The sequence below is a fragment of the Falco peregrinus genome, chromosome 8 (genome assembly GCF_023634155.1).
Source record: "Falco peregrinus isolate bFalPer1 chromosome 8, bFalPer1.pri, whole genome shotgun sequence".
In the NCBI taxonomy this organism is placed as follows: domain Eukaryota; kingdom Metazoa; phylum Chordata; class Aves; order Falconiformes; family Falconidae; genus Falco; species Falco peregrinus.
This window is the reverse complement of record NC_073728.1, coordinates 38,108,665-38,130,721: the sequence shown is the minus strand read 5'-3', so window position 1 is coordinate 38,130,721 and position 22,057 is coordinate 38,108,665. Positions and strand designations below refer to the sequence as shown.

The 22,057-nt window shown below is 34.7% G+C and overlaps 1 protein-coding gene across 1 annotated transcript in view; it reads left to right on the top strand.

The window, feature by feature from the left end:
* Positions 1-22,057, top strand: part of LRP1B (LDL receptor related protein 1B) — a 471,012-nt gene that overhangs the window by 313,520 nt on the left and 135,435 nt on the right. The window contains exons 42-47 of the mRNA XM_027793849.2: positions 9,148-9,340; positions 9,814-9,939; positions 15,279-15,407; positions 18,071-18,190; positions 19,220-19,333; positions 19,521-19,670. Coding sequence (XP_027649650.2) covers positions 9,148-9,340; positions 9,814-9,939; positions 15,279-15,407; positions 18,071-18,190; positions 19,220-19,333; positions 19,521-19,670 — 832 coding nt within the window. The remainder of the gene's footprint in view (positions 1-9,147; positions 9,341-9,813; positions 9,940-15,278; positions 15,408-18,070; positions 18,191-19,219; positions 19,334-19,520; positions 19,671-22,057) is intronic.

Here is a 22,057-nt window from a genome sequence, read left to right as displayed (position 1 = left end):
TATAAGGTAATTAATAGGCTGTGCGGAAATGGTTTTAAATTGTCTATGCACAGTGTATAACAAAATATGCATCATGAACTGGGATGTACATGCACATGAAATGGGATATAATGCAACTTAGTTGCAGAAACTATTACTAAAATCCCACCCTTTTATCAGATCTCTGGCTTTCAGTCTGTATCAGCAAGACAAACTGGTCATTCAGTTTTCTCAGTCATTGAACATTGAAACTTCTAATTTTCCTAGTGTTACCCCTTGATTTGACTTTCTGGCATTTTAACTCTTCCTCCCCGTTACAGCAAACCAAAGGGCCCTGAAAGCAGTAAGCTGGGTGCAGCACGCTCTTCTGAAGGCCTTTTGTGAGCTCTAGTGTTACCTATACAAAGCTATACTGCTGTTGTTGTCCTACACCAATACCTGTTTTGGGAGAATGAACAAACTCTTGTTGTTGTGAAAAATACTGATCCAAGTTCTCATGTGCTATGAGTTTTGAAACAGAGTTTTGTGTGTGTCCTCAGTTCTGAAGGCACTTTTCCTGCATTAGTTAGGTGAGGATTGTCAAGTAAAAAAAACCAAACACTGGTGCCCTTTATTCAAATCTGCGTAGGAGCTCTACTGGCCTCACCAGCAGTGCTTCAGCAGAGTTGCTCATCACCATGTAGATGCATTCATACTGATACAAGAGTGCCAGAATCCAGACAGGAAACTATGTTATTGATCTAGTGAAATAATATTTCCAGGGGAGTTGTGGGGTTTTTTTATTTATACAGTGTCCAACTTGGCAACATCTATGATTTCTGTAGCATTACAATAATGTAAGTGATAATCATTCCACCGTTCTGGTGACCTGAGGTATTCTTTAGGGTGTTTCAGCAAGGTTCTGCCACCATCCACCCCTCAGAAATAGTTTAAACAGATTACCCTTTTCCTCACTATCTCTGCTTCATTGCTTTCTAGTTTCAGCTAGGTTAACAAAGGTATAAATTGTATATAGTAGAACATGAAGTGCTAATGGTAAAGTAATGAATTTTCTTCCAGATAGCAGCTTCTTTCTTCATTCTATTCACCACAATAATCTAGTGCAATGAATGGGTAGAAAATAATTTAGCGGTATTGAATTGACTCTTAAGTGGATTGTAAGAGTTTATTGATTTTCTGTTAAGCTGATATTTTAATACTAGTATTTGGTTGCTGGAGTACTCTTTCAAGTTTGGAAGAATTCTTTTTATTACTTTTGTTCATTTTTATTACTTGGAAGATATGTGGTTGTTTTCATTTTGTTTTAACCTTACTTGTTCTGCTCTGTTAGATCTTCCCGTTTAAAAAACAAAAGTGGCAAATATTTTATTTTTTTTTCACAATCCTTTCCCCTTTTTCATCCATTTCTGCTCCTGCCCTTGGTTGGATTTAGTATTTTGGCCACAGCTGGTTTTAGCTGCTTGGTGCTTTATTTATAGCATTTTATTCATGAACACAGAGACTGAGCCAACAGCAAATAAAGCTGATTCTATGTTTTGAGCTTCTTTTTCCAATAGATCATGAGCTATTTTGATTTTTTTCTTTCTTCAGTTTTGATTATTCTATAATATTTAATGTATCAAGAACCTTGAAATATAGTTAATTTCCTATAAACAGATGTCTGGTTATTTTCTAACATCCGAGCTGGAATGTTTTGGTCTCAGTTACGGTTATATAGGCCTTAAAGCTGTGATTATTAAAATCAAGATAATTTTAATCTGGATATCATTATCTAGAATATATGTGTTTATTGTATTGGAATACTGTATTTAAGGAATTAAACAAGTTCCAAAGTTGGTATTCAACTTATTTTATCTTGCATAACATTTTACCAGATCTGCTCTTCAAACTACTAAATGCCGAAATGGATGTTAATGGTTTGGCTGTGCATTTGTGAAAAACTTGACTTTATGATTGACATCTGAAATTATTCTTCAGACATGTAATTATATTTATTTGTAGTACAAGTATGATTGTACTTGGAGGACAGTAGAGTAATTGTGGCGAGTTCTTGGAAGGTATTCATGATGACATCAACATGACCTTGAGAAGCAGCCCAATAATTCACTAAGAAAGGATAAAAGTGAGATCAGCCAAGGTAGCCAGAACAGAAAGAAACCATGCAAAATATGAACCATTAGAAATGTAGAATGTCTAACCCCATTAAAATCAGAATGTGCTTAAAAGTCTTGCAAAAGACTCCCACCAAGATCTGAACATGACAGTTACAAAAAGATGCAGCTCCTGAATGTGATTCTGAGTTCAAGAATTGCATTGCTGTGTTCTCTATATACTAATAAATAATCAGATATAAAAACTAACCCAAAGGAAAATAATATCAACTGGAAGACAGATATTTTAGTAAGTTTGGATGGTTGTCTAGAAAAATAAAAAAATTGAGCCTACTTTCAGTAGAGAAATTATTTAATCAGTTATATTGCTTCCTTGTGATTTTGTTAAACAGCACAAGAAGCAATAATAGTAGAGAAACAAGAAATAAGAGTAAAAACTGATATTGTATAGCACAAGATGCACAATTTACCACCTAGACATTTAAGTTCACCATGTTTTGCCTCTCCTATTCCCCCTGTTATGGTAGTTTATTGTTAGGTTCTGGGCTTTTTCATCAATTCATTATTTCTGTGTTTGAAAGGCAGCTAGAATGGCGTGGATAATCTTGGAAAGTAATGGTAGAAGTAGTGGATTTTTGAATTTTCTCTGTCTAGCAATATAAAAATATTAGTTGTAGTGGGAATGTTCAATTGTTGATTTTTTTTTTTTTTTCTCTTGCAAATCTGATCAAAATGTGTCTTTTTTTCTCAGCTTTCCAAATGTCCGTATTTCCCTTTAACATTTGTCCTAAGAACTCCAGAACCAATAAAAGAATGAAATACCACCCTGTGAGTTAGTTGTTTTTCTGGGGAGTTCACTTCATTTACATTTATGAGTTGTTTTCTTTGAGTATTTCTGAAAAGTGGTGCTGAGATAGAACCTAATGGAAGTGATTCCCTAACCAATGGCAATAAAGTTTGTCTAATCCTTGTGAGCTATGTTGCTGGCTAACAGAGATCCAACACTGTTAGTTTGGGACTGCCGAAATATCTTGATGTCCACTGTTGGTAGCCTGGTAGAAATTAACTGAAAGAAGGAATTAAATGAAAAGATAAAAATAAACTCTTAAGTCTATGGAGAATAAGATTATTTATAATACCTCAGGTTCCCACAAAATTCTAGAAGATTGGGATAAATGTAACATTAGATAAAGTTTGTCATTGTCATTTATGATGTTGAAAATAAGTGGTATGTAATTAATACGCATGTACTTGCAAAGAATCTGGTTAATATAGTCATCATTTAAAGAGATGTATACTTTCCATTTGAATTACACTGAAAATTACAGGCCTGCTATGAACAGTTGCTTAATAGATCATTCAGCTGAACTGCAAACTAAGTAACAGCTGGAACACTTCAAATTTATCATTGCAGTTTGGGTTTTTATGTCTTAAGCGTTCGTTTCTTGCATGGAGAAACAAAAATTAATTATTGGAGAGGAAGCACTTCTGATTTTGATATAACACACTTGGACAATTCTATGGAAACAGGATCTTTCTGTTCTTGGTAAACATGGTATCCTACTATGTTCATTGTATCCTTTGCTATGTAATTGCAATTCCAGTTATTATGAAGGTATTTTTGAAAGATACAGTAAGTGAAAAGAAAACCCATGTGTTAAAGATGTGACAATAATGAAAAGACAGTCTTTATTCAAACCAATCAACAAAAAGCATTGATTATTTTTAGTACAGTATAGCAGTGATTGGCAGTGTTCTTCCACAGAACCCTACATAAATCTAGACTAGAAATTCTTCGGATTTCTTTTGTGACAACAGGAATGAGGAATTGCTAAACTCACAATTGTTCTCATCAGTACTAGATTTCTTTCTTCTTCTGTCTTTAACCTCCCCTTCCACCTCACCACTCCACACTTTTGTTTTGTTTTTTTTCCTGGTTAACATCAGATTTTTGTCCTAATAACATCACGGTGTTTGTAGGGCAGAATTTGGATACTCCAGATCGAGGCTGATAGATCTGTTTACCTAGCAAGAGGTGGAATTTTTGCTGCTTATTAAAGCAACCACAGCAGTAACAAGCAAAACAAAGAGCCTAATCTAAATGTATCTTTTTAGTTGACTAAATCATAATGTTGAAGTTATGACTTAAATTATTTTATTTTATTCCCTGGCTGTCCAGCTGGTTTCCCTGTCTCATATATTTATTTTCTTAGATTCCTTGCCTAGAATATTTTAAAGACAGTACTCATAACTGAATAATTCAAATGTAAGACACAAAATAGTATGCCATATGTAAGAATGAAATACATTAGCTAATTTTGATTAATGTGGTGTTCTGTGTAAGTTGGTTCTGTCAGACTGAGTTTTCTGATATTCATCTAAAATGTTATTTATTTTTAGATTACTGATATATATTTATTTGTGGTATTGTGTAATGATTATTATTAAGCAATTTGATTTAACTTGTCATTGATTTTAACTGTTTGAAGTGTGGTTTTCCGTACTAGATTTGTCATTCTGTTACAGACCTCTAAGTAAATTTGGGTATCTTTAGAAGAGTAAAGAGCCCTTAAAAAACATTTAAAAGCTTTATTAACTGGCACTGCCCTTTTCTTAAGCAGTTTGAAAGAGATCTATTATCAATAAGCCATTCATTACAGATATAATACTTAAATGAAACTCATACTTTAAACTGATGCATTAACTTTATGCACTCATCTTTAAAAAACCCTTTGTCTTTATATAAAGTTATGCATTGTCTTGGTAAGAATTATTGTAAATCTAATTCTTACTGACAATCTTAAGAAGATTTTTATATAAAACATTCAAATTATAGTATTCTACGTGACTGGATCCTCCCCTTTTTCAATCATGTTTTTCTGGAGAAACTTCCTCGCATTAAATTTAGAGCAGGTACACGTTAAAAAAAAGCTGTCTGGAGAACTTAAAAGAGAAAGGATCATAGTTAAAATTAAATTGCCCAGCTACTTGTGACGTTCCTTCCCCAGTCTCCTTATCTCTTTACAGGAAGCGGAAAAACATTTTCATGCGTTATTCAGAGCTCGAAGTACATGCTGTAGGTGAATGTCGCTATCATTCAGTATTAAAACACACGATATGCTATTGGATCTGACTTCCACTGGTTCAGGTGGAAGGGATGGTAGAGTTGCCTTAATGTTTTAAAATTGTACATGTATTTTACAATTTTTGGTATCAATTTAGAACTTGCAATAAAATGTCAAGACAGGGTCTTTATTTAATTGATTTTGGTTTATATTGTTAAACTGTTTAAAAACATGTTACAAAAAAAAAAAATAATCAGTTCAAATCTTTGTAATGCAGAATGGCAATGCATTACTTTTTTTCAGAGTGTGCATGTTGATTCAGTAGCACATTTCTCTCTTGTGTGACCAAAAACATTGCTGATGACCGTAATTATTTTTGCTTTCTGCCTGTGTCATAGTGTGCTTTTTGGCAGTTTTTGTCCTTTCTGGAAAATGTGTGAAGTATTTGTACGGTACTGCTGTACTTTGTGGGACTGCATGAATGTAGCCTTTCTGAATTAAATTTCTCTTATGTTGTGGTCTATATCACACAACTAAATTTGATGGTTGAGATTGTACCCTTCTAGTTGTCTTTACCTGAAAATTGTCTGCAGAGGTTCAAAAGTTACTTCATGTAACTCTTGTTCTGTGCAATATAGATGCTCCACTTCTTAAGGAATTTTATCCTTCTTCCTTCTGGCTCCGTGTATACAATGGCTTTCTGATTCCAGCACAGTTTATCACCTTTAATTGAACAACAGGCAGCATATACTGCAGTTGTACAATTGTGGGTTAACTGGGCATTATGCTTGTGTTGATAATGTGCTTCCAAAAGGGATATGTAAAAAGGTTTTTCCCCGTATTCTTATAAATGGGAGCACTGCTTTGGGTCATTTCTTTCTACCTAGCCACCAGTTTATATAAAACTTTCTATAAGTTAATTGTCTGGGAGTTTCTACAATTCTAAAACATGTTTTTTCTTGTGATGGAATGGTGCTCACTGATTCTGCATTGGCTTTCTTCTCAGTGTCATGTATTTGGGTACATGCATTGCCTGAATGTCTGCAGTAGTTGCCTTGTGTCTAGGTCCAAAACTTACCCCAGGTTACTATTGAGAACTCGGAGGCATAAATTTCCGAAGTCCTTGTATTGGCTTCCATCATTATTTTTGTTAAAGACAAGCAATCAGCAAGAAAAAAGGAAGCAGGGAGCACTGGGCAGACCCTTCTGTGCTTCCTGCCCCTCCTGGACCAGCCAGATGGTGCCACCCAAGAAAGATTTCGATATGGTCACAGTGTAAGAACCTGAATTTTCATTACACAGTCCTGCTGGTGAATCTACAAGTGACTTTGTCCAGAGCTGCAGGCAGTGCTGGGAAAACAGACACACAAGCTGTACAGAATACAAGGTGTAGAAACATGAATTACAACAGGTTTGATACACAGCAAATTTGGTTGACACTGAATCCTCAGGACTTAAACATGATTTGGTAGGTAACCAAAGGATGAACAGATTTCTGAAGAAACTGACATCCACTTTCATTGAATCCAGGAGTGCTATGAAGATTTTTTAAAAAAAATCAGTAATTTTCAGCATATTTGATAAACTGGAATGTTAAAAGTGCTGTGAAGTTGGCCAAGAGCTATTAGAAATAGGAACTTTCTTTTGGATGCTTGAATAAAACCAGTATCTTCTGGTAGTGTTGTGACATAGTAGAGGAGACTTCAGTAAATGACCTGCCATGGGCATCAGCGAACAAATGTTCCTGGATTTTGTGATCCTTTATTTGTATCTCAAAACTCCCAGTGCCGAACAAAGATGATCAGTTCTGTAATGAACTTACAATCTTTTGCTACAGTTTGAGAAAAATTACAACAGGTGCTACAAAACACAGAAAACTGAACAGTGGTACCTTTAGCATTGGTTTTGACAATAAAATCCTTCAAACTGGAACAGTTTCACATTATTGTGGAGAACTAATACTGGGTTGCAAAATCTGCATGGCCAGATTTTGTACAGCTTTTTCAGAAATATGCAGAGTTTTTTTCTTTCTGAAATATGTCTGAATATGAATAGTATAGTCTTTTAAGAATGTGTTACAAAAAGTGTCTTACAGTAAATGTGGGCTGTTACAGAAGAGGTCTTTTTCCCATCATTACATTCCCATTTATCTTTTAATACTTTTAATTTTTTTTTTAAATGGTTAGAGAAAAGTTGACTCCTTGGAGCACTTATTTCCAAATTCTTTGTTGGAAGAAAAGATTTCCTGGTCAAACCTTCTTTTAAATATACAGAAATATGTAACTTGCCCAGTGATGCAGATTCTTTTATAATTGTCTGATTAATATAAGTAATTTTGAGAGTCCGTCTATATGAGTGAAATGTAACACAGGCAAGAATGTTCCTGTGCACTGGACTACAACTATTTATGTTAGCAAATCATTGAAATACCCTGGGCGTTGAACTGGCATAGGTGTGAACAAACTGCCACTGAAGCATAACTTGGTATTGAATACTAGAGAGTTAGGGCACCTTCTTAATCTCCAAGGCATAACTGTAGAAGGAGAAACTGAGGGCTTTCATTGCACAAAATGGAATTTGGATGTCCTATATATTAGGTGAAGTCTTTATATGAAGAGAAAGACATTGGTTTCCCCCTCCTTTGTTGTTTGTTTTTCTATTTATTTAATTTGCTATGGGATTGACCATTACTATTTCTTTCTCATTCCATTATTTTTAAGAAGTGGTACATAGCATCCACTTCCAAGAAGGCTAAACAGCGTATCAGTTGGCTCCGCACACAGTGCAGCTTATGTGTATACATGCAGTCTGCATGAATAGCTCAAATTTGTTAGAGGTGCTGTGTTTATGCAGATAATTAACCCTTATATTTCAAGTTGATTTCCATGAACTCATCATTATTGTATGTCCTCTTTCCCAGAGTACCTGTATAGCAGATGGAAAACCATAGTGACCTAAGTAGAGATGTAGATTGAACATCTATGTTTATAGAAAAAGAGTGATTTCTGTTGGGTTGCAGTAAGAAAGATATTCTTTTACTGGATTTATCCCAAACTCCCTGTCATAAGTAGCAGCTAGATACACAGATACAGGGAGTTTTGCCAGCCTCTGTCAAAAGAACTGTTCCCACCTTATACATATACGTAAGTTACTAATTTTCCCAGAGAAACATGGAAGAGAACAATGCAGTAAACATGTTCATAGTATTATTTATTTTCAGTATCTAATGGGGAAATAATAACCCCCTCCCAATAATTCTGTACAGCCAAGGATAAATTTTCAACTAGAGAAGTGATTACAGATTTGTTCTATGCTTTCAGAACAGAAAGATGTTAATTTTTTTATTCTGATATATTGAAAGAAAGAACATAAATTAAAATATTTTACAGGACCTATGATTTAGACTGGGATTAAATTAGTTGTATTTCTACAGTTTTCTTTCAAACCCTACTATATACTGAAATGCAACTCATTTTTTTTTTCTAGGTGTTAAACTGACTGAGGAGCTTTGGTGGTTTTTTGGTGTTTTGTTGTTTGTTTTTTTAATTGGAATACATTTATTATTTTGGGTTCAAGTTTCTCATGTGATCATATGGTAAACTCTCTTCAGTTCTGAAACATGTTTCTGACTTCAATTTTTAAAGACTCAGTCTTTTTGGACTTCCAGCCGTGCTACAGTACCTCTTGTTCTCTTTTTGTTCAGACTATTAAGCAAGTAGTGTGTTGTGTAGGTATTTTTAGAGGCACATTTAGATAAACTGTGACTTTTTAATTAAGGAACAGATGCCTGGATTTCTGAAATATGGACCCTTGTAGCAACATTTTAACACATTTTAAGTGCTGTTACCTCATTTTTCCAGGTAATCTAAGTATAGAAGAATTGTTTTGTCTGAAACTATAAAGTGGTATGAGTCACAGTTGGCACTTTTAAAACTTCTAAATTGGCAACAACTGTTCTTCTCATATTTCTCTTCTGGACTTATGTGTTTTAGGTAATTGTCAAATCTGGACCGGGTACCTTTCTCAGTCTGGCTGTATATGATGATTATATCTTCTGGTCGGATGGAGTGAGGAGAGCTATTCTGCGTTCCAGTAAATACACAGGGGGAGATACAAAAGTTCTTCGTTCTGATATCCCACATCAGCCAATGGGCATTATTGCTGTTGCCAATGATACTAACAGTTGTAAGTTACAAAGCAAGATACACTATTTTGTTACTTCCAGTATCATTCATTTCAAGATTTTTTTCTTAGTTTTGCAACGTTTTAACTTGGTTAAAAGGTTGGCTTTTTTCATTCTTTGTTGTAGCAATTGTTAGCAAAAGATGGGATATAACCCCTTTCCCAGTAAATAAATACTCTGGAATGACCATTTTCTGCTATGGACATTGTGCTTGTTTGGCAAAAATTAAATCCTTTCTGTCAAATATCAGCAGTTTTAAATGTGGGTTTTAAAAATTATCATATTCAAGCTAACCGCATTTTGTTTATCTTTATTATGCTAGCATCTGAGGCATGCTGACATTTTCATCTGACTGATAAAACTTGAATCAATTGCCTATAAATCTGAGATGTGGTGATCTTTGCTCTCTCAAAGACATTGGCCGTTGAAGCAAATTTAATAAAACACAGTTCATCTTTTGTCCTTTGTTTTTCAGGTGAGTTATCTCCTTGTGCACAAATGAATGGAGGTTGTCATGATTTATGCCTTCTAACTCCTGATGGAAGAGTGAACTGCTCATGTAGAGGGGATAGAATACTGGTAGATGATAACAGATGTGTGAGTAAGTAATACTAGCTGACACAATGCTTTTCTATGGTGTGATGCTAGTTGGCTATCATAAGCAAAGACAGTTGGCCCAAGCTAATTTCAGTGCTTCTAAATACTGTAAAAATTGATCAGGCAATTCGGCATGGACTGGGCTTTTAACTACTTTATGTCTTCTAAGGCTTTGTGGGGGTTTAAAAAGCATTAATACTTACACTCTCCTTAAATTCCAGTTTTAGTAGTTGTGTTTTACTCAACATTTTCCATTTGCAATTTGTTTCTGTTGAGTGCAAATATTTTCATTTCATGTCCTTTGACATATAAAATAATTGTAACTTATTAACCATCTGTTGTATTTAATCATGCAGGATTGGTGTTTTAGTAATTGGGAAATGTTATCACCCTAAGTTGGCAGACTCCTTGGAGACTGGTTTTATTGGAGAATATTCTGCATTACACTGTTCTCAATTCTCACACCTTCCCATGCTTCCTCTGAACCAATATGTCTTAGTACATGGTAAAGAAATATGGGATAACTGTTTTTTTCATAGTTCACAGGTGGTTAAGAATATGTGGTCATTCATTGCAGCTTCTTTAGATCACACTGTTGCTGTGCAGAATTGATGTTCTTTAACATGAAGTATATGCAGGTCATTCGTAAGGATGCGATAAACATACACACTGTGAACTCTTCCAGCGTTTCTAAATCTGCCACTTTGCTAATGCTGTGCCTTAGCAGGAGTGAATTAACTGGAAAGCTGTGGTCTGTTTCCCCAGGGATGACCCACACCCATAATATGGAACATGACTTTGCTTCTCCCTTCAACAGCTCTGGCTGGCTGGATTTTAAATTGGGGGAAAGGTGGGGGGGAAGTGTGCAGTTCCTTGTGTCTTTGTTACTGTCACTGTATTACAGCTCTTCTGCCACAGTTAGAGACACCTTCCAAATTCCAGTGGTTTATTGGACCTTTACCTTTGTAGGACAGAAATTCTAACTCTTAGATCAAGTTCTCAACTTCCATATGTATCTGCCAAATATGCCTTTTCTGCTGCTTTAGTTTTATAGCTTTGACCCACCTGATTTCTCTAAACATTTTTTTTATCATAACAGTAGAGACACTATAACATTCAAGAAAAAATATATTAATGTTTTGTATATGATTTAGCAAGATTTACCATCCTGCTAGAAGCTTAGACAGTTAACCTGCTTCAGACTCTTCTGTGGTAGTCTGTTGCTCCTGAACAGCGTAACAAGTAGCTTTTCCGCTACCGCTACAGAGTCTCTCAATAAATGCTGGTTTGTATGTACAGGGCTTTGTTGGTGGTAGATGGGAAGTGATGTAGTCCTTCACTGACATACCTGTACCGGTTGTTTTGCAAACCTACTTGTTTGCTAATAGAGTTTAATTTGATCATGGCGCTGATACTTTTCATGCTGGAATGATGTTAGGCTCTCCTGGTGCATCTGAATCAATAGTATTTTAATATCAGTAACCTCATAACAGGAAAGAATACTTTGGTATATGTTGGTTAATGATCAATTGAAGAAGAGCAAGAAGTGTGCTTCTGTAAGGACAGTCTTAGTCTCCCTCCCACCATCAGCAGTCACAGTTGTGTAACTGAATGATGACTTATCTGACTTGCTTGACAGTGAATTAGGTTTTTCTAGTTTTAGACCTAGTTTTGGCTGGATCAGTGAGCAGAGCTCATTCAACTTCACACTGCAAGATCACTAGAGCCAGTTAAAGAGAGCTAGTGAGAACAGAAGGCTTTCTACATGTAAAGGGTAGAGTGACCCTTTTAAGTGTTGATGTATTTTAAATTGGCTCAAGGCATCCTTAGGGCTAGACCCCAGTCCTTTAGAATCAGATTCTTAGGCTTGGCAGCTCAGCTGCACAGCTTTGTGAGGAGCCTGTAATTAGTTTTATACTATATACCAAGCTAATTGCTTTGTCATTGTATCTAAGATTCTCATCCTAAGATTTCTTTTGCTATGTTAATTTTGGATCAATAGCTTTGTCTTTTGCTTCATTTCTTAATGTATTGCTTTTAAATGAAACCAGATGTGTTCATTAATTATGCATATAATCGGTATCATCATACAGTAGCTACCAACATGTCCCAAACAAATATCTGAGTTGCTACAGCTTTATTCTGGGCTTTCACATGCTTCATAGTTCACCTTCCACCTTTACCTTTGGCTCACATACATGTCATTGTTAGTTGTTAACTAAGTATTTACATATTGCATTATAAGGTCACTAAGATTTCACAGAAATACTTGGTTCTATAATTAAATATATGGAAGTATGAGGGTTAAAACTCATCCTTCATGACAATAAATATACAGCTGATCTAGAGTCAAGATTCGCTAAAAAAGTAGTGTACAAATAACAGTGTTTCACTCTCCCACACTGTCAGGTTTTATTGATTGATCAAGAGACCTCTTGGAGCTGGAAAATTCCATTGCCTACCAGTCTGCACTTGGTCTTTTAGGTCAGATCCTTAACTTGCTCAGCTAGCATTCCCATCCCTTTACTCATGGAATAAAGTACAGGAATTGCCAAAGGCTTTGCAAGAGCTGCCACTGTCTTCTCTGAATCTGGCAAGGAGCTTTTCCTTCATTGCTAGGCTGGCAAGAGCCTAGTAGGTTGTTTTGCTTTCTCACAGCAGGGCAGAAACCTCATTGCCTGGTAAAGTCGACAAGACAAATTGTAGCAGGTTTCATGGTTTTCACTGCTTGGTTAAGGTATTTATATCATAAATGTTTCCGTTTCCTAGATTAATTAGAATCAGAAAAAATACAAAGAAGAATTGGAATTCTTAACGTCTGGAGCAGTAAAGAGACAAATCTCTCAGTGATCCTCATTTTACCTTCATTAAATGTAATGGATGTCATATATTTCATGTAATAATTTAAACTTGTTGCATGAGTGCAATAAAAGTCTTGGTTTGTTTGGAGCTGGGAGAAAAAGTTGGCAGCTGGCATCCCATAGAAGTTGAAAAAAACACAACCAAGATGAAAAATGTCACTGCTATTATGGTAGTAGGATACTATCTTAGTAATAGTTATGATTTTTACATAGCTATCGTAATTACTACAGGGATAGGCAAAAATATCTGCATGCATCCATCAGGTCTGTCTAGGGCTATATCAGATTAGTTACTGAAGTTGAACCTTAATAAAAGTACTTTTTCTCAACTGTTTCTTTACCTTGTTGAGGCAGTGATCAGCAGTGGAAGTGAAAGAGGTTATGCAGATAAAATCATAGGTCTGATAAGTTACAATATTATATGATATTTATATTTTCCATAAGTATTACAACTCTTAAAATTGCTATTAGGTAAAACCCTGTTTAAATACTCATGTAGCCCATGGTGTTCTCCTTCATCGTTCCATATTCTAAATTATTTTGTAGAATGTTTGCAGGAAATGTTGATCTGAGTTATTAGTTTAAGGAAAAAAAAAAAAAAAAAAAGACTTAGACATTAACCATTGAGCTGACTAGCACATTCACAGGATGAATACAATAGACTATAGCTGTGAGATCAAAAGTTTCTTTCTTCATAACACAGTTGAAAGAGATACTCAATAAAATTGAAAGTTAGCAGTTCCAGCTGAGAAGAGGAATTAACTGTCTTTTCAAAGTGTAATTGGACTATATAACTTACTGTCAGTCAAGATTCTTGAGACAAAGCCTCAGTAAAATTCAAAGAGGGATCGGATGATTATACATAGGTAATAAGACTACCCAGGCTACTTAATTCTCATCAAACAAACAGTTTTGAAAGTCTAAAATGCTTTGTTTCTGCAAGTTGGGGTTCGAAGCAATCTCTACTATGATTTCCAGTTAGAATTTAAGTGAGTGCAGATTACACTATACATGTATTTTGATTTTTTTAAATTCCCATCTTTCTCTAAAGATTGCAGTCTAAGATACTGAACTAGATGAACTACAGCTGTAGTGGAGAATGACTTTTCCTAAGACCTGAATTCTTATAACGCTAAAAAATGGAGGGAAAAGAGAACAATAATTGCTGAGATAAACTTGATTAAAATTCAAAAGACTGTATAAATCATATTCAAGATCAGATCTCACCTTGTCCAGAATCTGTTTTTTCAGCACATCTTTTATATTTTTCTTCGTGTTTGAATCAAATCAAGAAGTATTTTCAATTTATATTGGCTTGACTTTTGCATGTAGCGGACATTGGTTCTTCCTGAATTTGTGGATTTCCATAATTATTTCCATAATTAATTGATCCATAATTATAATTTCCATAATTATAATGGAAACAAGAAAAAAGCATAATAATAAGATATCATGTCCCTGTTCTTCCTCTTGACTTGTCCTGTATACTTCTCTTTTCTCTCAAGTTTTGTATTTTTTCAGAACCATACACATTAAGCAAATGTACATATTATCATGAAATTAAGGACCAAATTGTTCTGTGTCAATTTGTGATATTTTTTGGTTTCTAACTGAACTAATAAAAAAAAAATCTATATGCAAGAGAAAGCAGGAGGAAAAATTTTAAATGTGTATCTGGGTCTCTTCTAAAATAATAGATAAAACCTCCACTCTGGGAAGGTGAGAACACAAATGTTACATGTCTACTGATGATTTTTTTTGTGGATAAAAAGAAATAAGTAAAGTAGAAATAGCATGTTTTCTTCATTGGGTGTTAGGCTGTATCTTCAACATTGGATGTAGTACATTAATGCTGGTACCTGCGTACACACTGAGCAGCTACACAGTGCCACAAAACCGAGTTGAGAGTTCAAATTAACTGCTAGGCAGTGGTAAGTGTTGGTAACTTCTTGCTTTTGGATGTGCTATGTTGAAGAGATTTTTAGAAAAAACAAAAACAAAAACAAAAAACCCAGCTATTAAGAGACAGTTGCAGACAAGCCGAGGGCTGTGGAGTGGCATGTGTGGGTAGCGTATAGCCAAGCACAGTAGTTACAAAGGCATCATCTTACTAGAATCACTGCCTTTAAATTGCTTCACTGTGTGTTCCTTCGTGGGTATTTGGCTATGTGTATTTCTTTTACAGACTCTCTTACCTTGGTTTAGAATTCACCCAAACTTAAAATTTATGAAAATTGTTTGCTATTTAGATATCTGTCCTCAGTCCTGCATAATATCAACAGATTTACAGAGAATTATAGCAGCCTTGCAGCTGCTTTCTACTCTGTAGAAGCTTCAGTTCTGATGCCATGGTGGGATACTTTTTTGTACTTGGGTCTTCATCAACTGTGTAGGAGGTATTTTGAATGCAGCTAACATTTTACTCGTGTTCACTAAGTGTAAAAGCTATTAAAAATTATGTGGTAATATCTTCTCCTTTTAGCTAAAAATTCTACTTGCAACATTTATTCAGAGTTTGAATGTGGAAATGGTGAATGCATTGATTATCAGCTGACTTGTGATGGCATTGCTCACTGTAAGGACAAGTCTGATGAGAAACTTTTCTACTGTGGTAAGTATTTCCAGATGTTTCACTTTCACGTTCTTATTTTGGTGATACATGCTTTTATTGGTTCTTCTGTGACTTTTCTACTTAATACATACCAACTGCTTACAAAGATGGACAAGAAGAGGATGCCAACTCACACATTAAAAAAACCCGCCTGATATTATATGGATAGAATTACTTATACCTGAACATATTTTGCTTCCAAACTTCATATATTACCTGAATTACTTTTAATAAAAAGCATCTCAAATGTTTTCATATTTCTGTCTCTAAAACAAAAATAAGGAAAACTACAGCTACCTGCTTTTTTCAAAGATGAGAAATTGAGTATTTTCAGCTTTAATTTAGCAATTTTGATTTCATTTTCCACATGTAATAAGATTTTCTCTCATTGTGAATAGAAAACACTAAAATAGAAGTATTATACAAAAATGGCTGTGTAATAGATACCTTTCCACTCAATTTTCTTTTTAAGTTTATAATATCATTATTCTTCACACCGATCAGTCTGCATCTTGCAAAAAGATGCAAGGGTGTCTACTTATTAGTTTCATAATTTTCCCAAGTGGTTCTATCCTTATTTGGTTTTATTTGCCCTAATAATTAGTAACTGGATCACTTCCAGGTGTTTTGTCTCCAACTGATTTTGCCTGCTGCAGTGTCTAAAACAGTACTGCTCAAATGATTTTCATAAATCACTGAGGCGCCTTACTGAATTCATATATCCTGCATGTTAAGTGCAATCTCTTTGTTACCTGCGTGCCTGTAACTCTTGGTATATCTTCTGGTTCCCATATGAACAATTTCATATCATTTCAAACCCACCCATTATGTTTATACCAGACACTGATACAGTTTTATCAAAATGTCTTCTGTAGTTCCTGGAGTTGACTTCTGCCATTTTAATAGCCAAGGTTAATATCGGGAAAAAGAAATGGAATAAATTTCTGGTGTTGCTCCCCCCCGCGCCCCCCCCCCCCCCCCCCCCCCCCAAAAAAAAAAAAAAAAAAAATTAACACCAACAATGTGGGTATGGCAGCTGATACCAGGTCATCTTTTTCTTCTTCTTCAATTGGTGTCCCATAGCTTTCAGACATCTATGTGATAATTGCTTTGTTTGTGTCACGTACAACTAACAGTATAGTCCATCAGATCATCTACATGTAGGTGACTAAGGAGGTGGGTTTGTTTAAATCTGAAAAAAGATAACACATCAGACGAAGAAATAAGAATCTAGATTATACAAAGCATTGCTAGTTACCAGGGGAGAAAGGCCCTTGAATTACGAGTGACAGCCTCAAAGCACTGAAAAGTAAATAACTTCTGTCTGTGAATTCCTTCTTAGGTTTCCTTACTAAGTGTGCATTCATATATTTGTAATTAATGTATGCATATTGCTTAGACATAGGAAGTAATTAAAAAAAAAAAAAAAACACACAGAAACAAAACACAAAACCCTACACCACCACCACCAAAAAACCCAGTCAGCTATATCTTAATATGGATTAAACCTTTTTGTCTCTACTATTTATTTCAGTCATTTGTTTCATTCACAGTTCATGGAAGAAAGATTAAGGTTCCATACAGTTTCTTTTACTTTGTTAGGAGAGTAGGTTGAAGGAATAAAGTCATCTGGGAACAAATAAGAAAGTTGTAGCTGGTGAGGAATCTCAGTATACTCTTTCTTGACATTCCAGATAAGTTGTCCTGTGTCTATTTCAGTAAGTTTTTTTTAGGTTTACTGAGCTGCTAAAACTATTTTGCCCTTTATTCTACAATACTGAAAAAAATATAAATGCAAGATCCAACAATTTGTGTTTCCATGGTTTGTCCACAATTTTTTGAAAGACATTATATTAGTTTGTAGTGTGACAGTGCACATTTTGCCTGATTAAAATGAACTTTGCTGATTTTTTTGCTACACATCGGAAAAAGCAGGGAGAACTGTGGTTCTGTCATGCACTAGGTCATATACAGCATATTGTTTTCTAAATCTGATAAAGTACAGGATGCTGAACTCTATTATTGATTAACTAATCCAATGTACATGATTTATTTATTTTTGTGGCATGACTTCTACAATGGTTAGGGCTTTAGTAAATCATTCCTGAATTTTCAAACATAGCAACATATGTAAAATTCATACACTCTTCGGTAGTGTACCTACTTGAGCAGAACACTTGCAGTATTGGTATTAGAAATCCAGAAACTTTTCTGCTAATGTTTTCTGTATTTTCCTCTCCGTTTATTCCTAATTTGTTTTAGAGTAAGTTTGTGTGTTTGATTCTATATGATAGAATTCCTGATGCTATATGCAAACATTGTCATGTGCCTGACAAAAGTGTGTCAAAACAAATGCATTTAAAGCACATGGACTTTTTATACCACACAAAAATTAAAACTGGGAATTAGGCTTTCCTTTTTCATTTTTTTGGTCATTCTTTCATTCTTTCTCATTGTACTTCCATTTATCATTCTTTATCTGTTCGTCAAGTTCTTCTGCTGGACATCAAATGACAAACTTCTGAAGTTTTTCTTGTAGCTTCAAAAGCATTTTCATTTAAATTGTTTTTTTCTGAGATGTTTGTCTGCTTTAAATGTAAGGAGGCTATTTTTATCATGTATCATATCTAAATGAAATAATATGCTTGTACTTAACTCTTCAGAAAACAGAGGCTGTCGGAAGGGTTTCAAGCCATGTTATAATCGCCGCTGTGTTTCAAGTAACAAAGTGTGTGATGGTGCAAATGACTGTGGTGACAACTCTGATGAGCTTGACTGTAAAGGTAAATGACAATTACTTCCAGGGTGAATTCAGAATATTGCTCTGTAAATACTTAGTATGTAAATGGAAGAAGCTAGAAAACGCATATAACTATTGAAATTATAGGTGCTGGGATTTGGGGTTTTAGAATTGAAAAATAAGTAGGTACGTGCTGGTATGTTTGAGAAAGCATATGTGGGCATCGATATGAAGACAGATTTTGGTTTACACCTACAACTCTGTAGAAGTAGAATGGTTTTGGCTGTGGAAAAATCAGAAAATACAATTGCCGCTTCTTCTGTGAAGTAATAAATGAGAGAGTAGCTTTACTTCAAATGGAAGGGTTGAAAGATGGGTGATTTCTTCTCTGCATCTGCTGCACTGTTTCTTTGAAGTGGCTCGTGTTCTGTTTCTTTGCTTCTCAAATGCATAGCAATGTCTGTGTCCTTTGCAATACTTACTAGAATTTTTCTTCCTTTTTATATCGGAATTGCTTTCCTTTTGTCTTAAAACACGAATATTTAGACCTGGGTATCACCAATGAATAAAGACCAGCTAGCAGACAACACACATCCTTAGTTACAATTCAGAAAGACTGGAATGGAAATTATTCCACAACATATATAGCTAAACCTGTGTAGCTGTGGTAACTAGCATTTTGTTGAAAGCACTGCATGGTTTTTAATTCTTTAGCTGAATATGAGTAGTATGAGTAGAGAAAAGCACACAGGCAAAACCACCAGCCTGGTGTTACATGAGAAAAATCTGAGAGATTCATAGACACTACATGAATGTGCTTCCTTCCTCACATGGTGATTATCTCAAATTGAGTTGACATCTGGAGAGAGGCTCAGAAAATAAATTAAAAAATTAGAAACTTTTGCTTTAAAGTGTATTAGACCTTTTTATTTCTTCTTAATTTTTAGCTATGGAAAGTACAGTGTGCTATGAATACCTCATTCTAAAAGGCAGAAGGTTTAAACATAATACAATATGCATCTGAAGACTCTTTAGTACACAAATTTCCATCTTTTATAACCCTATATTATAGATTCAACGTGTGCTTCAACAGAATTCCATTGTGCAGATGGGGTCTGCATTGGAAAATCAGCACAGTGCAACCAGATCATTGATTGTGCAGATGCTTCAGATGAAAAGAACTGTAGTAAGTTTGTGTTTGTGCTTCATCGTAGCATCTGTTCCGTGATTATTCTTTGTTATATATTATTTAATACATAGTCATTACTAGTTGGATGACAGCAGCTGCATGGTCTGTGCAAACTCAAGCTAAACCTGAAAACCATACTATTCTGCATTAGGTATGATACAGTAATTTGCCGTCTCTTTTACAGATAATACAAACTGTGCTTACTTCTACAAACTTGGAATAAAATCTTCTGGGTTTATTAGCTGTAATTCAACTTCACTTTGTATACTGCCAGAATGGATATGTGATGGATCTAATGACTGTGGAGATTATACGGATGAATTAAAATGCTCAGGTAACGTGAAAAAGAAAAAAAAAAAAAAAAGGAAAAAAATAATTTACTTTTTTTGAAAAATATATTTCTATATTTCTCATTCTTTTTTCTAATTGTGTTGCAAAATGTTTATTCAGCCAGTAGTGTTTTGTTTATTACAGATATTAATATAATGCTGAATGCTGGTGTTTTTTCACCAATTTGTGTTTCATTAGATTTTACAAATTACCGCTGCATTTTTCTGAAGGAAACTGTAATATCTAGCTTCCTATTTCCTCCAGGTTAGGTCTGTCATTAATCATTTTTATTTAAGTAAAACATTAGTCATTAAAATGTCAAGCTCATCAAGCATCAGCACAATCACTCAGGAACTTTTATTAGCTGCTGCTTTAGTGGATGGTATTTCTTGCTTACTTTTGTTACTTTCTCTTTTATTTTCTTGGGGTACTTGGGATAGGCTGTCAGGGTAGAATCCAGGGTTATTGCTTTTGTGATTGTTCTGGTCTTCAGCCAGTAAAAAGCAGTCATGGTATCCTTAAGTCCTAGTCCCAGGGCTGAGATTGTTTATATTATATTGAATATTAACCAATGAATTATTAACAATATTGAATTCTTACCTAATGAAGGATGGCATTTATGTGTTTGCTCCTTTATTATCTAAACCCCCTCATTTAAGTTTGAGAATATTAAGTTCAACATGTAAGCTTATCTATGAATAAAGAAGTGATAAACTGTATTTAGAATGAGAACGCTTTAATGAACGCAAGTATATTGACACATATTTGTAGAATTAGGCCCATCCTATGAAATTCTTACCAAACTGTAGACAGCGCACTAGTAAAGAAAGTCTGGGGACAGCAAGCCTTTATCTCCTCTCCTGCACCTTGAGCTTTTATACAAAAATCTATAAAACAAAAAATTAGTAGTATTTCTTACTTATAGTATTCCTGTTACTACCATGTTCCAGAACTTCATTCATTCTTTTAATTTCTAGTCCACATGTATTCCAGTTTATACCTGTTCTTAGGCTGAGAAGGACCCTGTGGTCCTTCAGTGATCATTTACAATGGCAAATAAGCCAAGGCATTTCAGAATCCCTGCTTTCAAGGTAGGGATATCTGTGTCATCTTAGATATCTCAACCTACATCTCTCTTGAATATACCAGTACCAGTAGCCAGTGCAGCAGATGAAATCTTACTTTTGCCTTGTATCAGTGCAAGTATGTTTTAATTTTTTATATTTGTTTTCATAACTGACGCTTGCTAGATTATAATTGTCCTGTGACAAATACCTTTCTTTCTTCTAAGAATTAGTATTTAGTGAGAATAAATATTTACTAATTGATAAGTGTTATTCATAGGTAAAAATAAATCTTTTAATTTTATGTTGTTAAATACTGTCCATATTTTGCCTAGTAATTTACGTAATCTGATTATTTCCATTTAGTATTCTGTTCTTCTGTGTCATAAATCCCATTGTCTCACCAGAAGCTTCCATTAGAATTCTCATATGTTTTGTGCCAACTTTACTGATGAAAATGTTACCAGGATCCAGAAGGAACCTAGAACTTCAGCACTCATGTCAATCAACCTGACGTTCAGAACTTTGAACCTTCCTATAAGCAGATGCATATTAAGTTATAGTTCCCATTCTAATCTCCATATTCTCCAGATTATCTATTAAATCTTTAGAATTTCCAGTATATAACACTTCATGGATCTTAAAATAGCTGAGATTTATTTTATTTTCTTGGACTATAGTGGGGTTTTTTCCATACCAAAGAAGATTTTCAGGGCAGTGTGCTATAGCTTCAGTAAACTAATGTTGCATAAGTAGACTAATGTTGCATTTTATTCCATTGTCCATTTATTTGTATTACTTTATTCTGTCTTTCAAGTGTGTTCAAAAATGTTCCATCATCTTAATGTCTGACTAATTGCCTGGATCATTCCTTCCTTTACTTCGAAGCAATGCCATTCCGATTCAACCTACATGTGATTTCATTTGCCATTTCATTCAAAACCGATCAACTTTGGCACATTAAGTTTTTGAGTGTTGTTTCTGTTATGAATATGACCCATTAACAGACTTTGTTCAGTGTCATTGTTCTTACAGAAAATTAAGGCAAAATACTCATTTAGTGGTGGCTATACTTAGACAATGTTTAATATCTACGCAGTCATCATAGACATCCCACTTCTTTCTTCCTTTTTTTTCTTTTTTTTTTTTTATTCATACAGCTGTAGAAGCCATAAAAATGATAACTTTAACTTTCTTTTTCGGGGGTGGGGAACAAAATCAGTGTCAATAGCCCCCAGTATGTTAAGGGAATAATAGAAACCTTGGCAGAGAGCTTCAGTGACCTCCAGTGCTTGGAACTAGTGTGTATTGTGGGGCTTTTCCCAGG